This window comes from Neopsephotus bourkii, unplaced genomic scaffold (genome assembly GCF_033783945.1).
Source record: "Neopsephotus bourkii isolate Nb327-2 ecotype Australia unplaced genomic scaffold, CSIRO-AGI_Nbou_v1 NB_168, whole genome shotgun sequence".
Lineage (NCBI taxonomy): Eukaryota > Metazoa > Chordata > Aves > Psittaciformes > Psittacidae > Neopsephotus > Neopsephotus bourkii.
The window spans coordinates 5,934,723-5,950,519 of record NW_026900684.1 but is presented as its reverse complement, the minus strand read 5'-3'; the positions used below and the strand labels follow the sequence as shown (position 1 = coordinate 5,950,519).

Below are 15,797 nucleotides of genomic sequence, written 5' to 3'. Positions count from 1 at the left end.
GGTGAAAACCTAAGTGTGGTATATTTTAACTTGAATCTTATTTATAGGTATGTCTCCTCTGTACTCTGACCACTGGGAAGGATTAAATAATAGAGTGCATTCTGGCTGCAGAAGGAGGGCTGGAGCAATGAAGGCTCTGGATTAAAGGTGCTTTTTAGCTGCCGACTTATATGTAAAGATCATACTTGCATGTTTTTCTCATGTCTTAGTTCTGATAGCCATAGCAGTGGAACTTTACCTACTTACTGGATAACACAGAGCAAAATGCTCAGAGTTTCTACTACATTTAACTCTGAAATATATACCCGATATCTAGAGGTACCTAATATGCCATAACATGTTCAATTTTAATTTGTAAAAATCTCTGAATAAGTATTTCTTGGAAATCTGCTCATGCTTGCATAGTATAGCTGGAAAACATTCTCATTTTCTGTCATTACTCAAATCCAAGCACAGAATTATTTTATGGAGAAGTGAAGAAGGTGTCTGGAAGAGAGGAGGCATTTTTTGTGTGCACGTTCTGTGTCAGGAAGCAAACTGTAGAGAGCTCAGTTCCAAGCATACTCTGAATAAGCTATGTTTCTCTTCAGAATTCATATTGCATCTTGTATGTTGCAGAATGTGATTTTTCTTTTGGTATCCAGCAACGTGTTAGAACACTCTTAAGACACTGTATATGTCATCTTGTTGGGCTGCATGGTCTTACTGAAACTGCTGTCTTTGGAATGTGGTATTATTTTTTTTTATATACCTATTGAACAAATTATGTACTATTTGTGAATTCTTCCTTAAATTTGGGGCTACAGATTGCTTGTTTGAGTTAAAATTTTAAGGGGGGGGGGGGAGGATAAGAAGAAAAAAAGCAGTCAGAAAGCCTCTGGTATGTAAACAATAAAGTGCATTCCTTAAGTGAGTCTAGTAACACTTGGTGTTCTCCCTCAAAGTACTGCTAGTGCATTTGCTCCTTTGCTATTCATTAAGACTTGCATCTTGGTTGCCTGCAATATTTGTTTTGCCAGTTGAAGTACAATAAGGTAATATTTGCACTTTTTTCCCCCAAGTGTATTTTTGTGTGATTGCAGGAAAAATACTGGAGATTTGAAAGCCAGGTTGTTTATCAAGGAACGTGGGATATACTTGTAGAATAAATGTATTCATAGTGGTTACGTAACATTGTTGATAAAATTCCTTTCACCACCTACCACTAAGATAACACATGTTATCCTGTGATGGTTGATCTTAGACACCATTGTTTCTCTTCTGACGTTCTATGTCAAAGGGTTGTAGTTGATTTTGTTTGTGCCATCTTGAGACGTTTTTGTGTGAGATACCACTGAAATCTCGGTTATCCTTTCAGTGCTGCTGGCCCCCGTTTTGCTTATCTGCAGCCCTTTTCCAGGGGCTTGCCCTCAGCATGCAGTAGGCTGCTTTCCAGTAGGTTGCTCCTGCAACCTACTGCAGAAGAGAGTACCTGAATGTAACATTAGTGTGTGTGGGTTGAGCTGACATGGTGGAAATTATCCCTGCCAAAAAGGAGGGCTATTGCAGCTATTACACAGCTCTAGCTGTGGCACACAGCTCTCCTTGCTCTTTTCCCTATAGGTCTTAGGTCTCTGATCCTTGTTTCTAGCCAGGTCAACTAATTTCCCTGGGAATAGCCTCTATTCCCAGATGGTGATTCTGCCACATTTACAGACTGAAATAAAATGGGCGTGTGTTTAAAGAGATGAGAATTCTCTCTTCATGATGAAAAGTACAATGTCCTGATTTTGTCTCCTCTTGCTATGTATGTGTCCTTTTCAAGTAGCAATGTAACATCTCCAGTTTTGTTTTTTTGTTGGTTTTTTTTTTTTTGTAGTAGAGCCCCTTGAGAGTGCTTGTTCTCTCTGTTGCCTAAATGCAACTTGTCTGACAGAAGACAGCTTATATGTCGGTTGTTCTAGCGCCAGTCAGTGCTATTATTTTGTTTGGCAAGAGGAGATGTTGGAAAGCTATTGCTTCCACATATTGTTAATCCCGTAGTAAAATGTCCAGTTCTCTCATGTGTAGCAGTAGGGCGTCAGGGAGCCGTTCCCTTCCCTGTGGGATTTTAATTTCATGTATTTTAGGGAAATACGATCTACTGCTGATAAGGTAATAGCTTCCTTCTGTTCAAGTAGACTGTAAAAATTTGGCAGAGTTTCTTGGTAGCAGACAGGAACATAACATCTGAAAATAACTTATTTTAAAAAAATGGCATGCCTGACTATTGCCTGTATGCTACTTATAATATATATCTTATGTGTAATTACACAGAGCATACATAACATTGCTGCCCTAGAAGCAAGTTCTAGCCAAAGGAATAAACAAAACTGTCAAAGCATAAACTCAGTCCTGGCATTTCAGTTTTGAATCATTGTTTGGACCAACATTTTTGCTGAGTTGAAGTGCATCAAACCTGGCTGGCAGTGAGCCAGGAAGAGCGCATTTCATGAATAGCAGTATGATTAAAACCAGCATAGCTTCCTCTTCCACATTACATGGCTGTGAACTTTTCAGTGCACACAACGTCCTTGGGTGGAGCGTGCCATCCTGCTGCTTGTGTGGTTCCGCTGGGCGAGACTACAAGTGTTGTCTGTCTCACAGCATTTCCCTCCAGTGTGGGTAGTCACTCAGATCTTTTAAAATAGGAGGAAATAAATGGCTTGTTTATATTTTTTAATTTAATAACTATGCACTTGCAGTAATTTGTTTAAACAAATTGGTTCTTAATAGAACTGAGTAATTTTGATTTGCAGGTGGCTTTGCCAAATGATGCTAAAACCTAGTCAAATTAGGAATGTGTAACCTGAATATTAGGTACCCCATCACCCTTCTCATTCTGTTACTCTGGAACATCACTTTGCATTGTGATTGGACAGAGAAGTTGATTTATAAAGGTTTTTTTGAATTGAAGCAGTGCTCTTGATAAAGCCTGCTATTTAAACTCCTTGTGTGCAACTCCTGCTGTTTAAAAGTTCATTTTAAGGAGATGCCATCAGTTAATATCCTGGTTTATGTTATGGAAAATGATGGCCAGTACATCATTTTCTCTATAAGGACCAGCTGAACTCTTGAACTTAACTGCCTGGTGATGCAGAAAGTGTTGGAGAGGTTGTGCCCAGGGGGATGGTTGTTCATTCTCCACTGCTGATGACTGAAGTCCAGTTAGTATGTTTTAGAACAGATATGACTCTGCAGCTCTGTCTAGTGTTCATAACCAGTGCTTACTCCTCACCTGACCAGCTACCAATCTGGTTTTTGCACCATTCATTCGTGCTGCAGATGAGGTTGTAAGGCATCCTGTAGCAGTCACCAGTGGAAACATGTCCTAAAAAAGGAATGAGATCTCCTAAGTTTATTTTACATTAACTGTTGAATAGTAAGGGTAGGAAAATGTTTGGATGTCTTTGTGGTTGAAATTTCACTCTTTTATTTAAGCAATAAGGGTTTCACATCTCATTTTGAAATGTTCACCAAGCTGTTCCCTCAATGACATGCGTGTAACTATTGCAATAACATTCTTGTGTACAGAGGTTTGACCTTAATAGCAGGTGCTTGAAACATTCTCGTCCAAGGAAAAAAAAAAATTCTTATCTCTGTGAGGCTTTGGGAAGAATAAATATTTAGTTTTGAAAGAACTCTGTTTTCTAAAAAATGTATTGGCTCTGGGAAGGTATGTGTGCTCAAATGAACATGCTTTTCAAAGCTCAGTGCTACAGTACCAGAAATACTATCCAGTCTGTCTTGGGTCTTTTTCCTCTCTGGAGTAAAACTACTGATTAAAATTGAGATAACTGAAAAATATAGATGAATAAGCATATGGTGCCACTATACAGGCACATATTTATATATATATATATATGAACAACTTGCCAAACAAATCATATGCTTTTTTGGGATTTTACACTTCATAATATTTAAGAAGATGTAAAGTAAAAAATACTCTAGAGCCTTTTCTGCTTGGTAAAAGTTGAGTAACAATTCTGGGATAGTCATTCCATTACTGCTTTGCTTTTTCCAGGATTATGTATTTTCCCAACTGGAATGAAATACTTGCAAACAGAATTGACCGAGAATAATTTGACCAGTTAATGTTACCTACACAGGCACATACCCAAACCTCAGTATGCTGAAGTTACAGTATGCAGTTTTAAAATGCAGGGTCACCTTTAACTTGTTCATGACTATCAATATAAAAGATGTTAGCTCATATAATCATACTATTGTTTTGCACATGCAGCTTGGAGAGGCAAAAAGAAAATGAGTGTATTTGTCAGCAGTACAGAATAATCTGCTCTTGATCAGCTTTGTCCTTTTCTTGCAGTCACAAGGACAGGGCATCTGTAGGCCACGTTTTAGAACTCTGCAGGCTACATTTGGTCTTTGGGCTGCATGTTGAGCAATCTTCACTTAAAACCTACAAGGCAATTACTTACAACATGCTCGAAGATGAGACCTTCCAATCTTGTAAGATTATTTGGTGGCTGCTGGTTGCACTCTCAAAACACAATCGCATCATTACATTCTTCTAAAACCCCAACTTAACTGCATTTATCCTATTTGATCATTGACCCATGAGAATCCTGCTTCATGGTCTTCATCCTGCTTCACAAAAAAAGGACAGCACTTCTAATTTGGTGTAAATAACTGTGAATGTGGAGGTGTGTTAAAGCACAACAGCAGTAAGTGGGCACAGATAGGGGCATATGTTGACCTTTTTGGAAGGAAAAGGTATTGATTTGCTTCTTTGTGTGACTGATACCTTTGTGGAAAAGAACAGGTGGCTATAAACACAAAGATATGTATGTGTGTCCATAGCTATAGTTAGTTTTTTTGAGAGAGTGTTCCTGTTGGGGTTATTGGAAAACCAACTGTGTATAAAGCCTCTCTGCTTTAATCGTTTATGCACTGCACTTGGGCTTATGTGATATGTACTCTCTATGCATTCATTGTGTACATCTAAGAAATACCTTTCCCAAGTAGAAATACAAAAACTTGACATGTTTGTAAGCGGTGGAGGGAGTATGTGTGTGTGTTTGTTTTTAGAAGTATTGGCAGTGCAATAGAAATTGTCAGTTTAGGATTCTACAGGGTTGCTTTTATGGGATGCTTCTTTTTATTTATGTCTTCTAGTTTGTGATATTAACACCAAAAAAGGTTTTGAAAAACTGGTAGTCAGTCTATATGGGAGATTGTTATTAACCAGAATCTGTTCTTATCAGCTTTTGCCGTTACAAAATCTGTTTTCGTATATGGAATTGAAAGAGTGCCTTCTCCCCAAGAGTGCACTTCAGCTACAGTTCAGAGCAATCAGATTGGTTCTACTGCAGTGCTTCTTTTTCCCCAGTCTTCAGCCGATGTTCCTGTTTTCCCCCTCCATAGATCCTCACAGTAAAAAAATTCAGAGAACAAGTGGCAGAAATCTAACCAGAGAATAAACTTCCCTCCTCCTTTTTGCAGAAAAATTCTGAATACTATGCATTTAAATACTTTGGTATTAAATGCTGCTTTTTATCTCTGACGATTTACAGTAGTAACTTACAAAAAAATGCAGTGTGGCGCATGTTTGCATTTAGCTTCCAATCTTTTCATGGCTATGCCTTCTCAGAATGTGTTTGTACTTAGTACAGCTGTACTTAGTACAGCTTAGTACATTGTACAACTTCAAAAAGTGCTGAACTAAGTCAGGAAATATTAATGATAAGATTGAGCATTCAGTTGTAACTCTTCCTCTTTGCATTGTTTACATTTAAAAAAAACCCTATAAATCTTAAGAACCTGCATTTAGATTGATCTCATCACATACTTTCTTAATATATACTAGTATGATACATCTGATCCTCTTGTCTGTGCATTCTGTGCAAATCCGTCTTCTCTGTGGCTGCTGGAGTTAAAAGAATTGACCTGAAGCCCTTCATGAATTAAGGGCCTGTTCCAGCCTCCTCGTTTATACCTGGGTAGTTGGTGGGAAGAAGTGGACATCTCAAAGTCAGTTCAGTCCCATGTTTCTTGGGCAGCTGTCTTTGATGAAGTGAAGTGCCCTCTGAGGGTGGCCCTCTCTGTTTATTGACCGTAAAAAAGAAAGCTGTATCTGGGATCAGATGCCTAGCAGGGATAAGAACAGAGTTAGGTGAGATGATCTGGAGAGTTAATGATCTGTTAGTTCAGTTACAGGGGAAAAGATAAAAGTGTTTTTGTAGAGGGAAAGGAGAGAGATAACCACTATAAAACATGAGTAACACATGACTGTAAAAATTAATGAAGTGGGGAGATGGGGGGGGTGTGTGTAAAAAATGTAATAGCTCAGCTTACTTTTCATTTTTGTTCAGAAATGCATTCAATTTTAAGATGTCATTGAAAGACTTTTTTGGTCCAATTATTTCCAAACACTCTGGTGCAAAGAAAAGAAAATAACTTTTTCCTTGAGGTTTAGGATGTTATTCATTCAGGCTTGAAGGTGTGGGAATCATCTACATAAGCCATTTACCTGTTGATCCCTTAAATAGTGCTTTTTACACGCATTATTGTGGCAAAGAAAAACTTGAATAAAACTGATCATTTGCTTCGTAACCAAAGTCAAACTATGGTTTAGATTTCTATAGCTGTGAATTACAGACAAAGAAACAGTCTAGTTGTCAATGGATTTCAGCAGAGGTCTCTTTAAATCTTTTCTTTTTCTCCCATAAAGAAACAACACAAATAGAAGATCCCAGGAAACAATGGAGGCAAGAACAAGAGAGAATGTTAAAAGATTATCTTATGGTAGCCCAGGATGCTCTCAGCACTCAGAAAGAACTGTACCAGGTGAAAGAACAGAGACTAGCACTTGCACTGGATGAGTATGTACGGTTGAATGGTGCCTACAAAGAAAAATCAAGCTCTCGTACAAGCTGTAAGTACAGTAGAGAATGCAATGTAGCTTCTTTGATCTATGCTTTGCAGGGGATCCTATTTCTCTTTAGGATGAATTTTCAAGGTTTGCTATGAACACCTTGTACTCTGACTTTTTTTAGAGATAGCATCCCTACTTTTTGTATTATTATTTAATATAAAGGTATTCTGCTGGAGAGAACCCTCTTCTATGTGATACAATTGAACTCTTTTGAGCCATGCTTTAGAGCAGTTGGCTCTGAAATCTGTTTTGTCATGCAGTTTGTGAGAACAAAATTCTTCCAAATCTAGGTTCAAAGTCAATAGGACCTCTTGCCTTCCCAGCTGCATACTGAAATGGCCCTACTGCCTGAGAGGTGTCTGCAGTAGACCAAGAGGGGAATTTGTTGGGTCTCTGTAAGAGCAGCATATAACAATTTTGTAGCTTGTGTGCTGTGATCAGGAGTGAAGTAGAGATACATGTTATAACGGTGGTCAAGGAACTGGCATTGCAGTAGACTGCTGTCAGAAGCTGATGGTCAAACATCTCTCGTAGAAGTTCATAGTGTGATAAAAGTAACATGTGCAGCTGTGAAAGAACTGAGTGGCCGACCTCTGAGGCTTCTGAATAAATCTTCTGCTTTCCAGAAATCTCCTTAGAAATTACAGCTTCCAGGAAGAGGTGATCACAAGATGGATCAGCTAGAAGAATAGGAACAGAAAGCAAGGGGTAGAAAGCCAGGGAGAATCAAGTACTTCTTTAGAATCCTGGGATAAGCAAAAGAGGAGAGATACCAAATAGTAGTAGGGGAAGAAGGGGGGAAATTTTGATTATTTATTAATTATTCCCATCCTGCAATGCTGACTACTTTATAAACAATATGTTTTGGTTGGTTAAGCGGTTTTTTAAGTATTACATGTTTTACTGCACTTCTTAGCTCAATGTGGATTCCTCAAGAAATAAACTATTTAATAATTCAAAAGTACTTAAATATTTGTCCTTTTTTGTCTTTTAAAAAAAGTGTTCTCAAGCTCCTCATCAAGCACAAAGTATGACCCTGACATTCTGAAGGCTGAAATCTCCACTACAAGATTAAGGGTGAGAGTACTTAATTCATATTCATTTGTATTCTGTGTGCAAAGTTTATGACTATAGAACAAGCAAAGCTTGAACTAGCAGACATATCTTATCCCCTTGTACTGAAACCTCTTAGTATTCTCATTAAATACCATTCAGAGGTTTTTAATTAACTTTTAAAGCTGTCTGTTACTTTCAGATAACACATTTTGGGCAAACTGGCAGATATTCTAATTAGATGTGGATTTAAATAAATCTGATAACTATTTTCATTTGTATGCTTTTGTTTTTGAGAGGAAGAATGAAAAGTCTGTGAGTGAAAATAGGAAAGTAGTAGGCCAACGTGAGCTGCAGCTACATGACTGTTTTTACACAGTCTTTCTTCTGTGAGAAATACACCATTAGCAACATGAACTGCCTCACAAATTTCTGTTGGTTTACAAACCACTTTCAATAATGGTGTGAAACTTTGCTCTGTTTTGTCAAAATGGAACACTTCAGAACAAGAATGAAATTTTGTTTGCGTTTTGAAATTACTGTCAAACAAATACCCATTATTTGGTCAACTGTGTTCAGTATGGTCACTACAGATTCCATATAAAGAACTTTCGTTCACAGATTAGTCTCTAGTGAATTTATTTTGAATAAGGAGGAAATGGTTTGGAAGACATTTAAAATCTATACAGGGAGTTAATTTATTTAAGCTGTGGCATGTAACGCTCTTTGGATAGCCTAGACTTTCTGTAATTAGTAATGAAAAAAATTAGACCAAACCATACAGGCTAAAAAGACAGCATCTCGCAGCATAGTCTTTGGTGACGCCTGCAATAGACTCAGGAGCGCAAGCGACAGCAGTTACTCAGCTCTTCCATTGCCCCCTTCTGGTTTCTGCAGAGAGCAGCACTCATAGGGGCCTCCAAGAGTAACATCCTCCTTCACCTAGAGTAAGAGTTATGATTAGGAGTCCAAACAATTAATGTTTAAAATGGATTGTGGGATAGCTCATTAACATTTAAAAATCCAGTATAAATCAGGGGTAGAACTCACTGTAAAACTGGCATCTGGGTATTGCCCTCCTGACTGCTTTTACACCTGTTCATTCTTACCATTATCAATTTGTAGTCCCTTATCCTTTAAGGACAAGGGAAGTGGTTGGTGAGAGAACTTATTCCAACACTGGAGGAGGTGGGAGGAAAAATCTGTAATTTTAGTAGGGAGAATCAGTAGCAGTTAGAACCCTGTCAGGAGTAAGAATGAAAAGACAAGGTGAGAGCTTCTTTCTAAAATGAGTGGAGCAGTAACAGATGTTCCCTTTGGCAAGGAGATCACTAGTATGTTTGGGAAATTTAACAGTGTTGTTAAAGAACAAAACACAGGACAAAATTTAAACACTGTCACCAACAAGTCAAAGAAGGGAAAATTCAGACCTGGTTCTGTGTTCAGTTTTTCTCATTTTTTAGCTCTGATCACTTCCTACCTCAAGATGCAGAAACACTGAATTGCCTCTTGGCTGCACAGTTACAATTTTGTTCACTGAGGAAAGAGGCAGATGTGTTAATCAAAGTAATTCATTTTTTAGGGATGCTTTCTTCTCTTCGTTATTTCTTGTAGTCAGAGAGCCTAATATCCTGCTGGTTCCCAAAACCTGATTTACTGGCATCGCAAAGTCCAAGTTGCATGTGTGCCTAAAATAGGTGACCTGAATCTTGTCTGCAGAGTGTAGGGGGGTGCAGTCAAAGAATATCTGTATCAGCATAAAGTGTGTTGTCATCCAAAGCCACTGGTTATGAAAGTCATTGAGATAAGAAAAAGTGGAGCCCTGTCATGCTAGGGCTGGAAAGTGGTTTTCATGGAAGTTGGCAAGAGAGGTATGGCTATTATAATAGTTTACCCTTATTTGAATATTTGAGGATGCTTGCTACTATGCCATCTTTTGGCATTTTACAGTATATGCATGCTTGGACGTAATGGGAAACGAAGTTAGTCATTAGTAAGCTGCTAGCCAGTTGGTTAGGATTTACCCATTGTTTAGTGAATTATTAGGCCAGATGTACTAAATCTGTTTCTCTCTCACTGGCTGAGGCTTACTGGTATCGTCAGGTTAATGGTGGCTGGAGGGGGGAAACTCAGCATTCAAGGAAGTTCTGAATTGACCTTTGGCCTTTTCCTTGTTAGCTGTGCTTAATATATGAATGGATACATGAAATGCCTATTGTGCACTAGGTCATGGAGAAAATATGACAGAAATCAGACATCTGTTAAAATAAGCAGGAGAAGATCTTTCCCCCAAGATTAAAACTGAAAGATCTGATCCTGCAATAGACTTTGAGCGGGACCGTTTGGGATCTTAGTTAGTAATCAGTAAGATAATTCAAACAACACAAAGCATATGTGATCACAGTATGTTTTATGTATATGCAGCACGTAGGGGGTGCACCTTTATAAAATAACAAGGGGAGGGGTTGTTGTTGTTCCATTAGTACTTAAGTGCCAGGAATAGAAGGGGGATAGCGGAGGACCATGCTTAAAGATGCTGTTAGAAGGAGGAAGTGAGAGGCCTGTTAGGTGATTTAAGATTATGTGCAGAGGCAGTAGGAAGGGGGTGAAGGATAAAACAAGTGGAGAGTTGTGAAAAAGCAGGAACTATATGAAAGATCTGAAGGAGAAGACAAGGAGCACAAGAGTAGTTTAATGCAAGTATGATGCAGTAAACACAAAGCCTGTATTACAGTGTAGGTCATGTCCTTCTAGGATAATGTGCCTACCTCACGTTTCTTGGTAATGAAATGATGATGAATCACAGCAGAGGACACTCAGAAGATGATCTTGAGGGTTTCTGTAAGGGTTTCCAAGAGATCCAGTCCTCTAAGTTGAAGTCAAGTATGCCTTCTACTATTACTATAAATTCACATTTCTGATTTTAAAGAAAAACTGTAACCATTCTTTGTTTCTCAGAAAAGTTGAGACTTCTTTCAAATTTTACACATTACCTGGAACACAGAGGTGATATCTCTTCATTTTCTATAACCTTGATCAGAACACTTGAGAGATTATTCTTGGGGGTTTTGTGCTAGTCAGGGAAAAAAACATTAAGGAGCTCTGGATCTGTACTTATTCTCTGTTTATCGTGCTAACTATTCAGTACAGTCAAAATAAAAACAGGTTTCTGTCAAGTAAAGCAACTAGTGATGTTAGTTTCTGAAAGCCCGAACCTAACCCTTCATTTAGAAAACAGATTTTGCTTTGGAGAAAATGGAGTTTAAAAGCATTTTATTCCTGTCACAAAAAACATTATCCAGAAGCTACAAACTTGAATGTCTATCATTCACAAACCCATACAAAGACCCCACAAATCACTGGTTATTTTAGACACACAAAGCATTTTAAGTCTCTTGGGAAGCTACAGCAGCTGCTGATGCTTAGCACTTTTACTCACCTGGCACGTTAGGAATATTATTATTATTATTATATTTTTTATTTGATGAACAGCAACAAGCAAGACATCTGAGGGGATTTGGGTATAAAAAGTCTTGAAGACAAGTTTTGAAATTGATTTCAGTTAAATTGGTCAAAATTCCTTTTTAATGGAACAGTTTAATAGAAACCTGTTTTCAGCAGAGTTGGGTATCTGAGGAACTGTATGAAAATCAGCAAGAATTTCAAAGCAGTAGGTGATAGCAGGGGACTTCCAGCCGGCTCGGCCTTTTTTCACCTTACTATTGGAAAGCTAAAATCCTAACAGTATCTGGCGAGAATGGAGAGTGCGAATCAGCCAGGTATAGATGCACAAAACCTGAAATTTGGGAGTCTGCATTTCAAGAAGGCATTTCTGCCTCTGTAATCCTATGCTGAGGATTAATTTTAATTTGTACTAAAGTACAGTCCTTAGTAGGTGGTCTAGAAACTTTGGCTTAGTATGTTTGGGAAGTATGACATGAAATGTTAAATAGAGGATTTTTTTATTTAATCTATATTCATAAATCTTTGGTGGTGTTCTCATATCTGCTAACATCTGAAATAACAATACGAAGAAGAAAAAGCCTATTGAGCATGCAGATTTAGGGAAAGCAGGGGTTCTTTTGCCAAAGACATTTTACTAAGTAGATTCCTATATTTGCAATCCAGATGTGTTTAGTGATTGTTGTCTTTGTATGAAATGGATGTGAACTACATATTTAGGGATCCAGTCTCGGTAAAGCTTTATCAAAAAGGATGGCTCATAGGAGAAAGGGAAAAAAAAAAATAGTCCAAACTTGGTCTTTTACAGTGCAAATGATGCAAGAGGCTCCTGGAATGAAAGGGTGAAAAAAATAAGCAGCCTAAAAATAAACAGGCATGTCCCTGTAGGACAGTTGGAATGCATGCTTAACAAGTGAGAAGTAAATTACTTGTTAAAGTTCTCTCAGGTTTAATAACACAGTGTGGTATTGATACAAATAAGGAATGTGATTTAATCTGCTTGTGTCCCTTTAATACTAAAACATGTTGCCCATAGACATCAGGAAGAGAGCCGATCCTTTTGTTTTTAATATGTGTCAGTAGAGCAATTTACTCTCTCTTTTTTTCTCATCTGATGTAGAGACTACATTAATTGTTCAAAGGCATGTGCTGAGTTGTTTAACAAGAGGAATGTTCTAATTCTTGCTTTGATTTAACACAAGGTTAAGAAGCTGAAGAGGGAACTCTCTCAGATGAAGCAGGAGCTGCTGTACAAGGAACAGGGTTTTGAAACACTGCAACAGTGAGTAAAAGAAAAGAGTTGAAACTGACTTAATTCAGTCGACCAGTTTCTTTCTTTCTTTTTTTTTATTTTTTTTTTTTTTTTGGCATGGAATTGAATCCATCTTATGTAAGACAATTACTGGGGAAAAATGAGAATCTAATAACTCGTGTTGTTGTTAGGAAGCAAGCAATCTGTGGAAATGGCAAACCTCTTGTGCAAGTGTTAACATGAGAAATCTGTTCCCCCTCCTATTTTTTTTTCCCCATGAAGTAGCTTGTGTTACGAAGAAGCAGAAAGAAAGGCAGTGGGAAAGGGTCCCAGAAAACAATTCAGCTGCTTTGCCTGTCCCATTTAAGCATTTTTTTTTATTTTTTTTTTTTTTTTACAAAATTGAAAAAGGTAGTTAGGAAATAAAGGTTTTTATTTCCTCCTTCCCAACTTCTGAGCTCAAAAGACAGTGAGGGGAAGGTGCTGTTCTTGGAGGTATAAAAGGTGTGCAACTGTGCAGGGTTTGAAATGAGTCACAATTTGAGAGTTAGAGACCTGACTCTTTGTTCCAGTTGCTGGGATGCCTGATATCCAAAGGGCTGATGCTGAACTGGGTGAGCATTCTGGGTATTTAACTAGTTGGATTATTAAGGGATGATTTTCTTCAGTATGAGCACTCCCTGCTGCTTCTGACTTACAAAGTTGGGCCCTAAAGTATTAAACATTACTGGAACTGTCACCACAGAGAACTTGCTGCAGAAGAAACCTCGCTAACAAACATGTTTTCTTGACTAATGTGAACAGAAATTTACTAATGCTAGTTACTTTCTGTATTGTGGTATGAACCTATACATTAAGGATACATTTGAACAGTAAAATGCTGAGCTGTGAGCTATTAGCTATGCTAGTTCCAGTAGCAGAAAGCAATGTTGTAGCATTAAAAGTAATATTGTCTGGATTCACTGACCTTCTTTCTGTGAATCTCCCCTATATGGCAGTGTGCTGTCAGATAAGTGATAATCTCTATGCTGTAGGGTTTACAGAATATAGGGAAAATGGAAAAAAGGTGGGAGAAGGGAAGTGCATTAGTTGTATTTCTGTCTTCCAGGTAAATAAAATGCAGAAGTGATTTGCAAAGGATGACAGAGTGTCTGTGATTGGGGTTCAGTGCCAAATTCTAAACAGAACATCTTGTGGGCTCTTGCTTGTGTGTTTTGATAGATCAGCAGGTTTTTATTTTTTTTTAAGTGGAAAGAAAGAATTCTGGTCCAGGAAATGGTCAGTCATAATTAGAGACCAGCCAAAATGGAGACAAACAGTTTCCTGGTATGAAGAGTTTGAAAGCGACTGGAATCTGAAAACCCCCAGCACCATAGGAGAATCCCACCCGACATCCTTGTCTCTAAATTGGAGAGCCATCAATTTGATAGGTGGACCACTCAGTGGATAAAGAACTGGCTGGATGGCCACACACAGAGTTGTGGTCAATGGCTCAATGTCCGGCTGGAGACCAGTAACGAGTGGTGTCCCTCAGGGATCGGTGTTGGGACCGGTCTTGTTTAACATCTTCGTCGCTGACATGGACCGTGGGATTGAGTGCGCCCTCAGCAAGTTTGACGATGACACCAAGCTGTTTGGCTTGGTTGATACGCTGGAGGGAAGGGATGCCATCCAGAGGGACCTTGACGCGCTTGTGAGGTGGGCTGATGCCAACCTCATGAAGTTTAACCACGACAAGTGCAAGGTCCTACACCTGGGTCGGAGCAATCCCAGGCACAGCTACAGGCTGGGCAGAGAAGAGATTCAGAGCAGCCCTGCGGAGAAGGACTTGGGGGTGCTGGTCGGTGAGAAATGAACATGAGCCGGCAGTGTGCGCTCACAGCCCAGAAAGCCAACCGTATCCTGGGCTGCTTCAAAAGGAGCATGACCAGCAGGTCGAAGGAGGTGATCCTGCCCCTTTATTCTGCTCTTGTGAGACCTCACCTGGAGTATTGTGTACAGTTCTGGTGTCCTCAACATAAAAAGGCTATGGAACTGTTGGAACAAGTCCAGAGGAGGGCCACGAGAATGATCAGGGGACTGGAGCACCTCCCATATGAAGATAGGCTGGGAAAGTTGGGGCTGTTCAGCCTGGAGAAGGCTGCATGGAGACATCATAGCAGCCTTCCAGTACCTGAAGGGGCCATATAGGGATGCTGGGGATGGATTCTTCATTAGGGACTGTAGTGACAGGACAAGGGGTAAGGGGTTAAAATTTAAAAAGGGGAAGTTTAGATTGGATATAAGGAGGAAATTCTTTACTGTAAGGGTGGTGAGGCGCTGGAATGGGTTGCCCAGGGAAGCTGTTATGCTCCGTCCCTGGCGGTGCTCAAGGCCAGGTTGGACAGAGCTTGGGTGAGAGGGTTTAGTGTGAGGTGTCCCTGCCCATGGCAGGGGGGTTGGAACTAGATGAACTTGAGGTCCTTCCCAACCCTAACTATTCTATGATTCTGTGATTCTATGCCAGTCAAGTCTCTATCCTCTTTCATTTTGACTGAAACAGAAATGCAAGATTTGTTTGTTATTTCAATATATAAACCCTCGTGAGGAGCATAGGGAGAAAAGGATAGTTGATTGAATTTATTTAACCATAAATCAGATTTCATTTGAAACAAAATTTAGAAGAAAAAAGGCACATTGATTCTAAAGCTTAAGGTAATAAAAACTCAGGCTGCTGTCCCAGGATTAAAGGTTAGCCAATCATGCTGGTTTTATTATATTAATTCAACAATGAAGTATTGTTTTAAAGCAGCTTGCTCACAAGCCATTTTGATAGGAATCCAAAGCATGTTTCAGAAACTGTCAACAGCATTCCACAGAAACACAATGGGCGTTTGTTTTTAAAATTCAGCCAGCCACCTTCAAACAGTACTAATCCCATTAATTTAAAACAGGATGATGGAATATCCTATATGTCGGAGATCTTTCTTGTCCATCTTAATTATAAACAGAATAAAGGAGTTGCAATTTGAATGTGCCACATCATATTACTAGGCAGCATGTGGTGTATTACATAACTTTTCATTCATGATCCCAATTATTGGACTGCCCAGTATCTATTTGACCTTAGCAACCTGA

At 38.9% G+C, this 15,797-nt stretch overlaps 1 protein-coding gene across 5 annotated transcripts in view; it reads left to right on the top strand.

Annotated features, from left to right (window-relative positions):
* The window catches only part of WWC2 (WW and C2 domain containing 2), a 131,241-nt gene that overhangs the window by 42,692 nt on the left and 72,752 nt on the right, over positions 1-15,797 (top strand). For all 5 annotated transcript variants that reach the window (XR_009728288.1, XM_061372099.1, XM_061372086.1 and 2 more), the window contains exons 3-5: positions 6,710-6,913; positions 7,914-7,990; positions 12,631-12,710. Coding sequence is in view for 4 of the 5 variants with exons in the window: in XM_061372099.1 (XP_061228083.1) it covers positions 6,710-6,913; positions 7,914-7,990; positions 12,631-12,710 (361 nt within the window). In the remaining variant the exon portion in view is untranslated. The remainder of the gene's footprint in view (positions 1-6,709; positions 6,914-7,913; positions 7,991-12,630; positions 12,711-15,797) is intronic.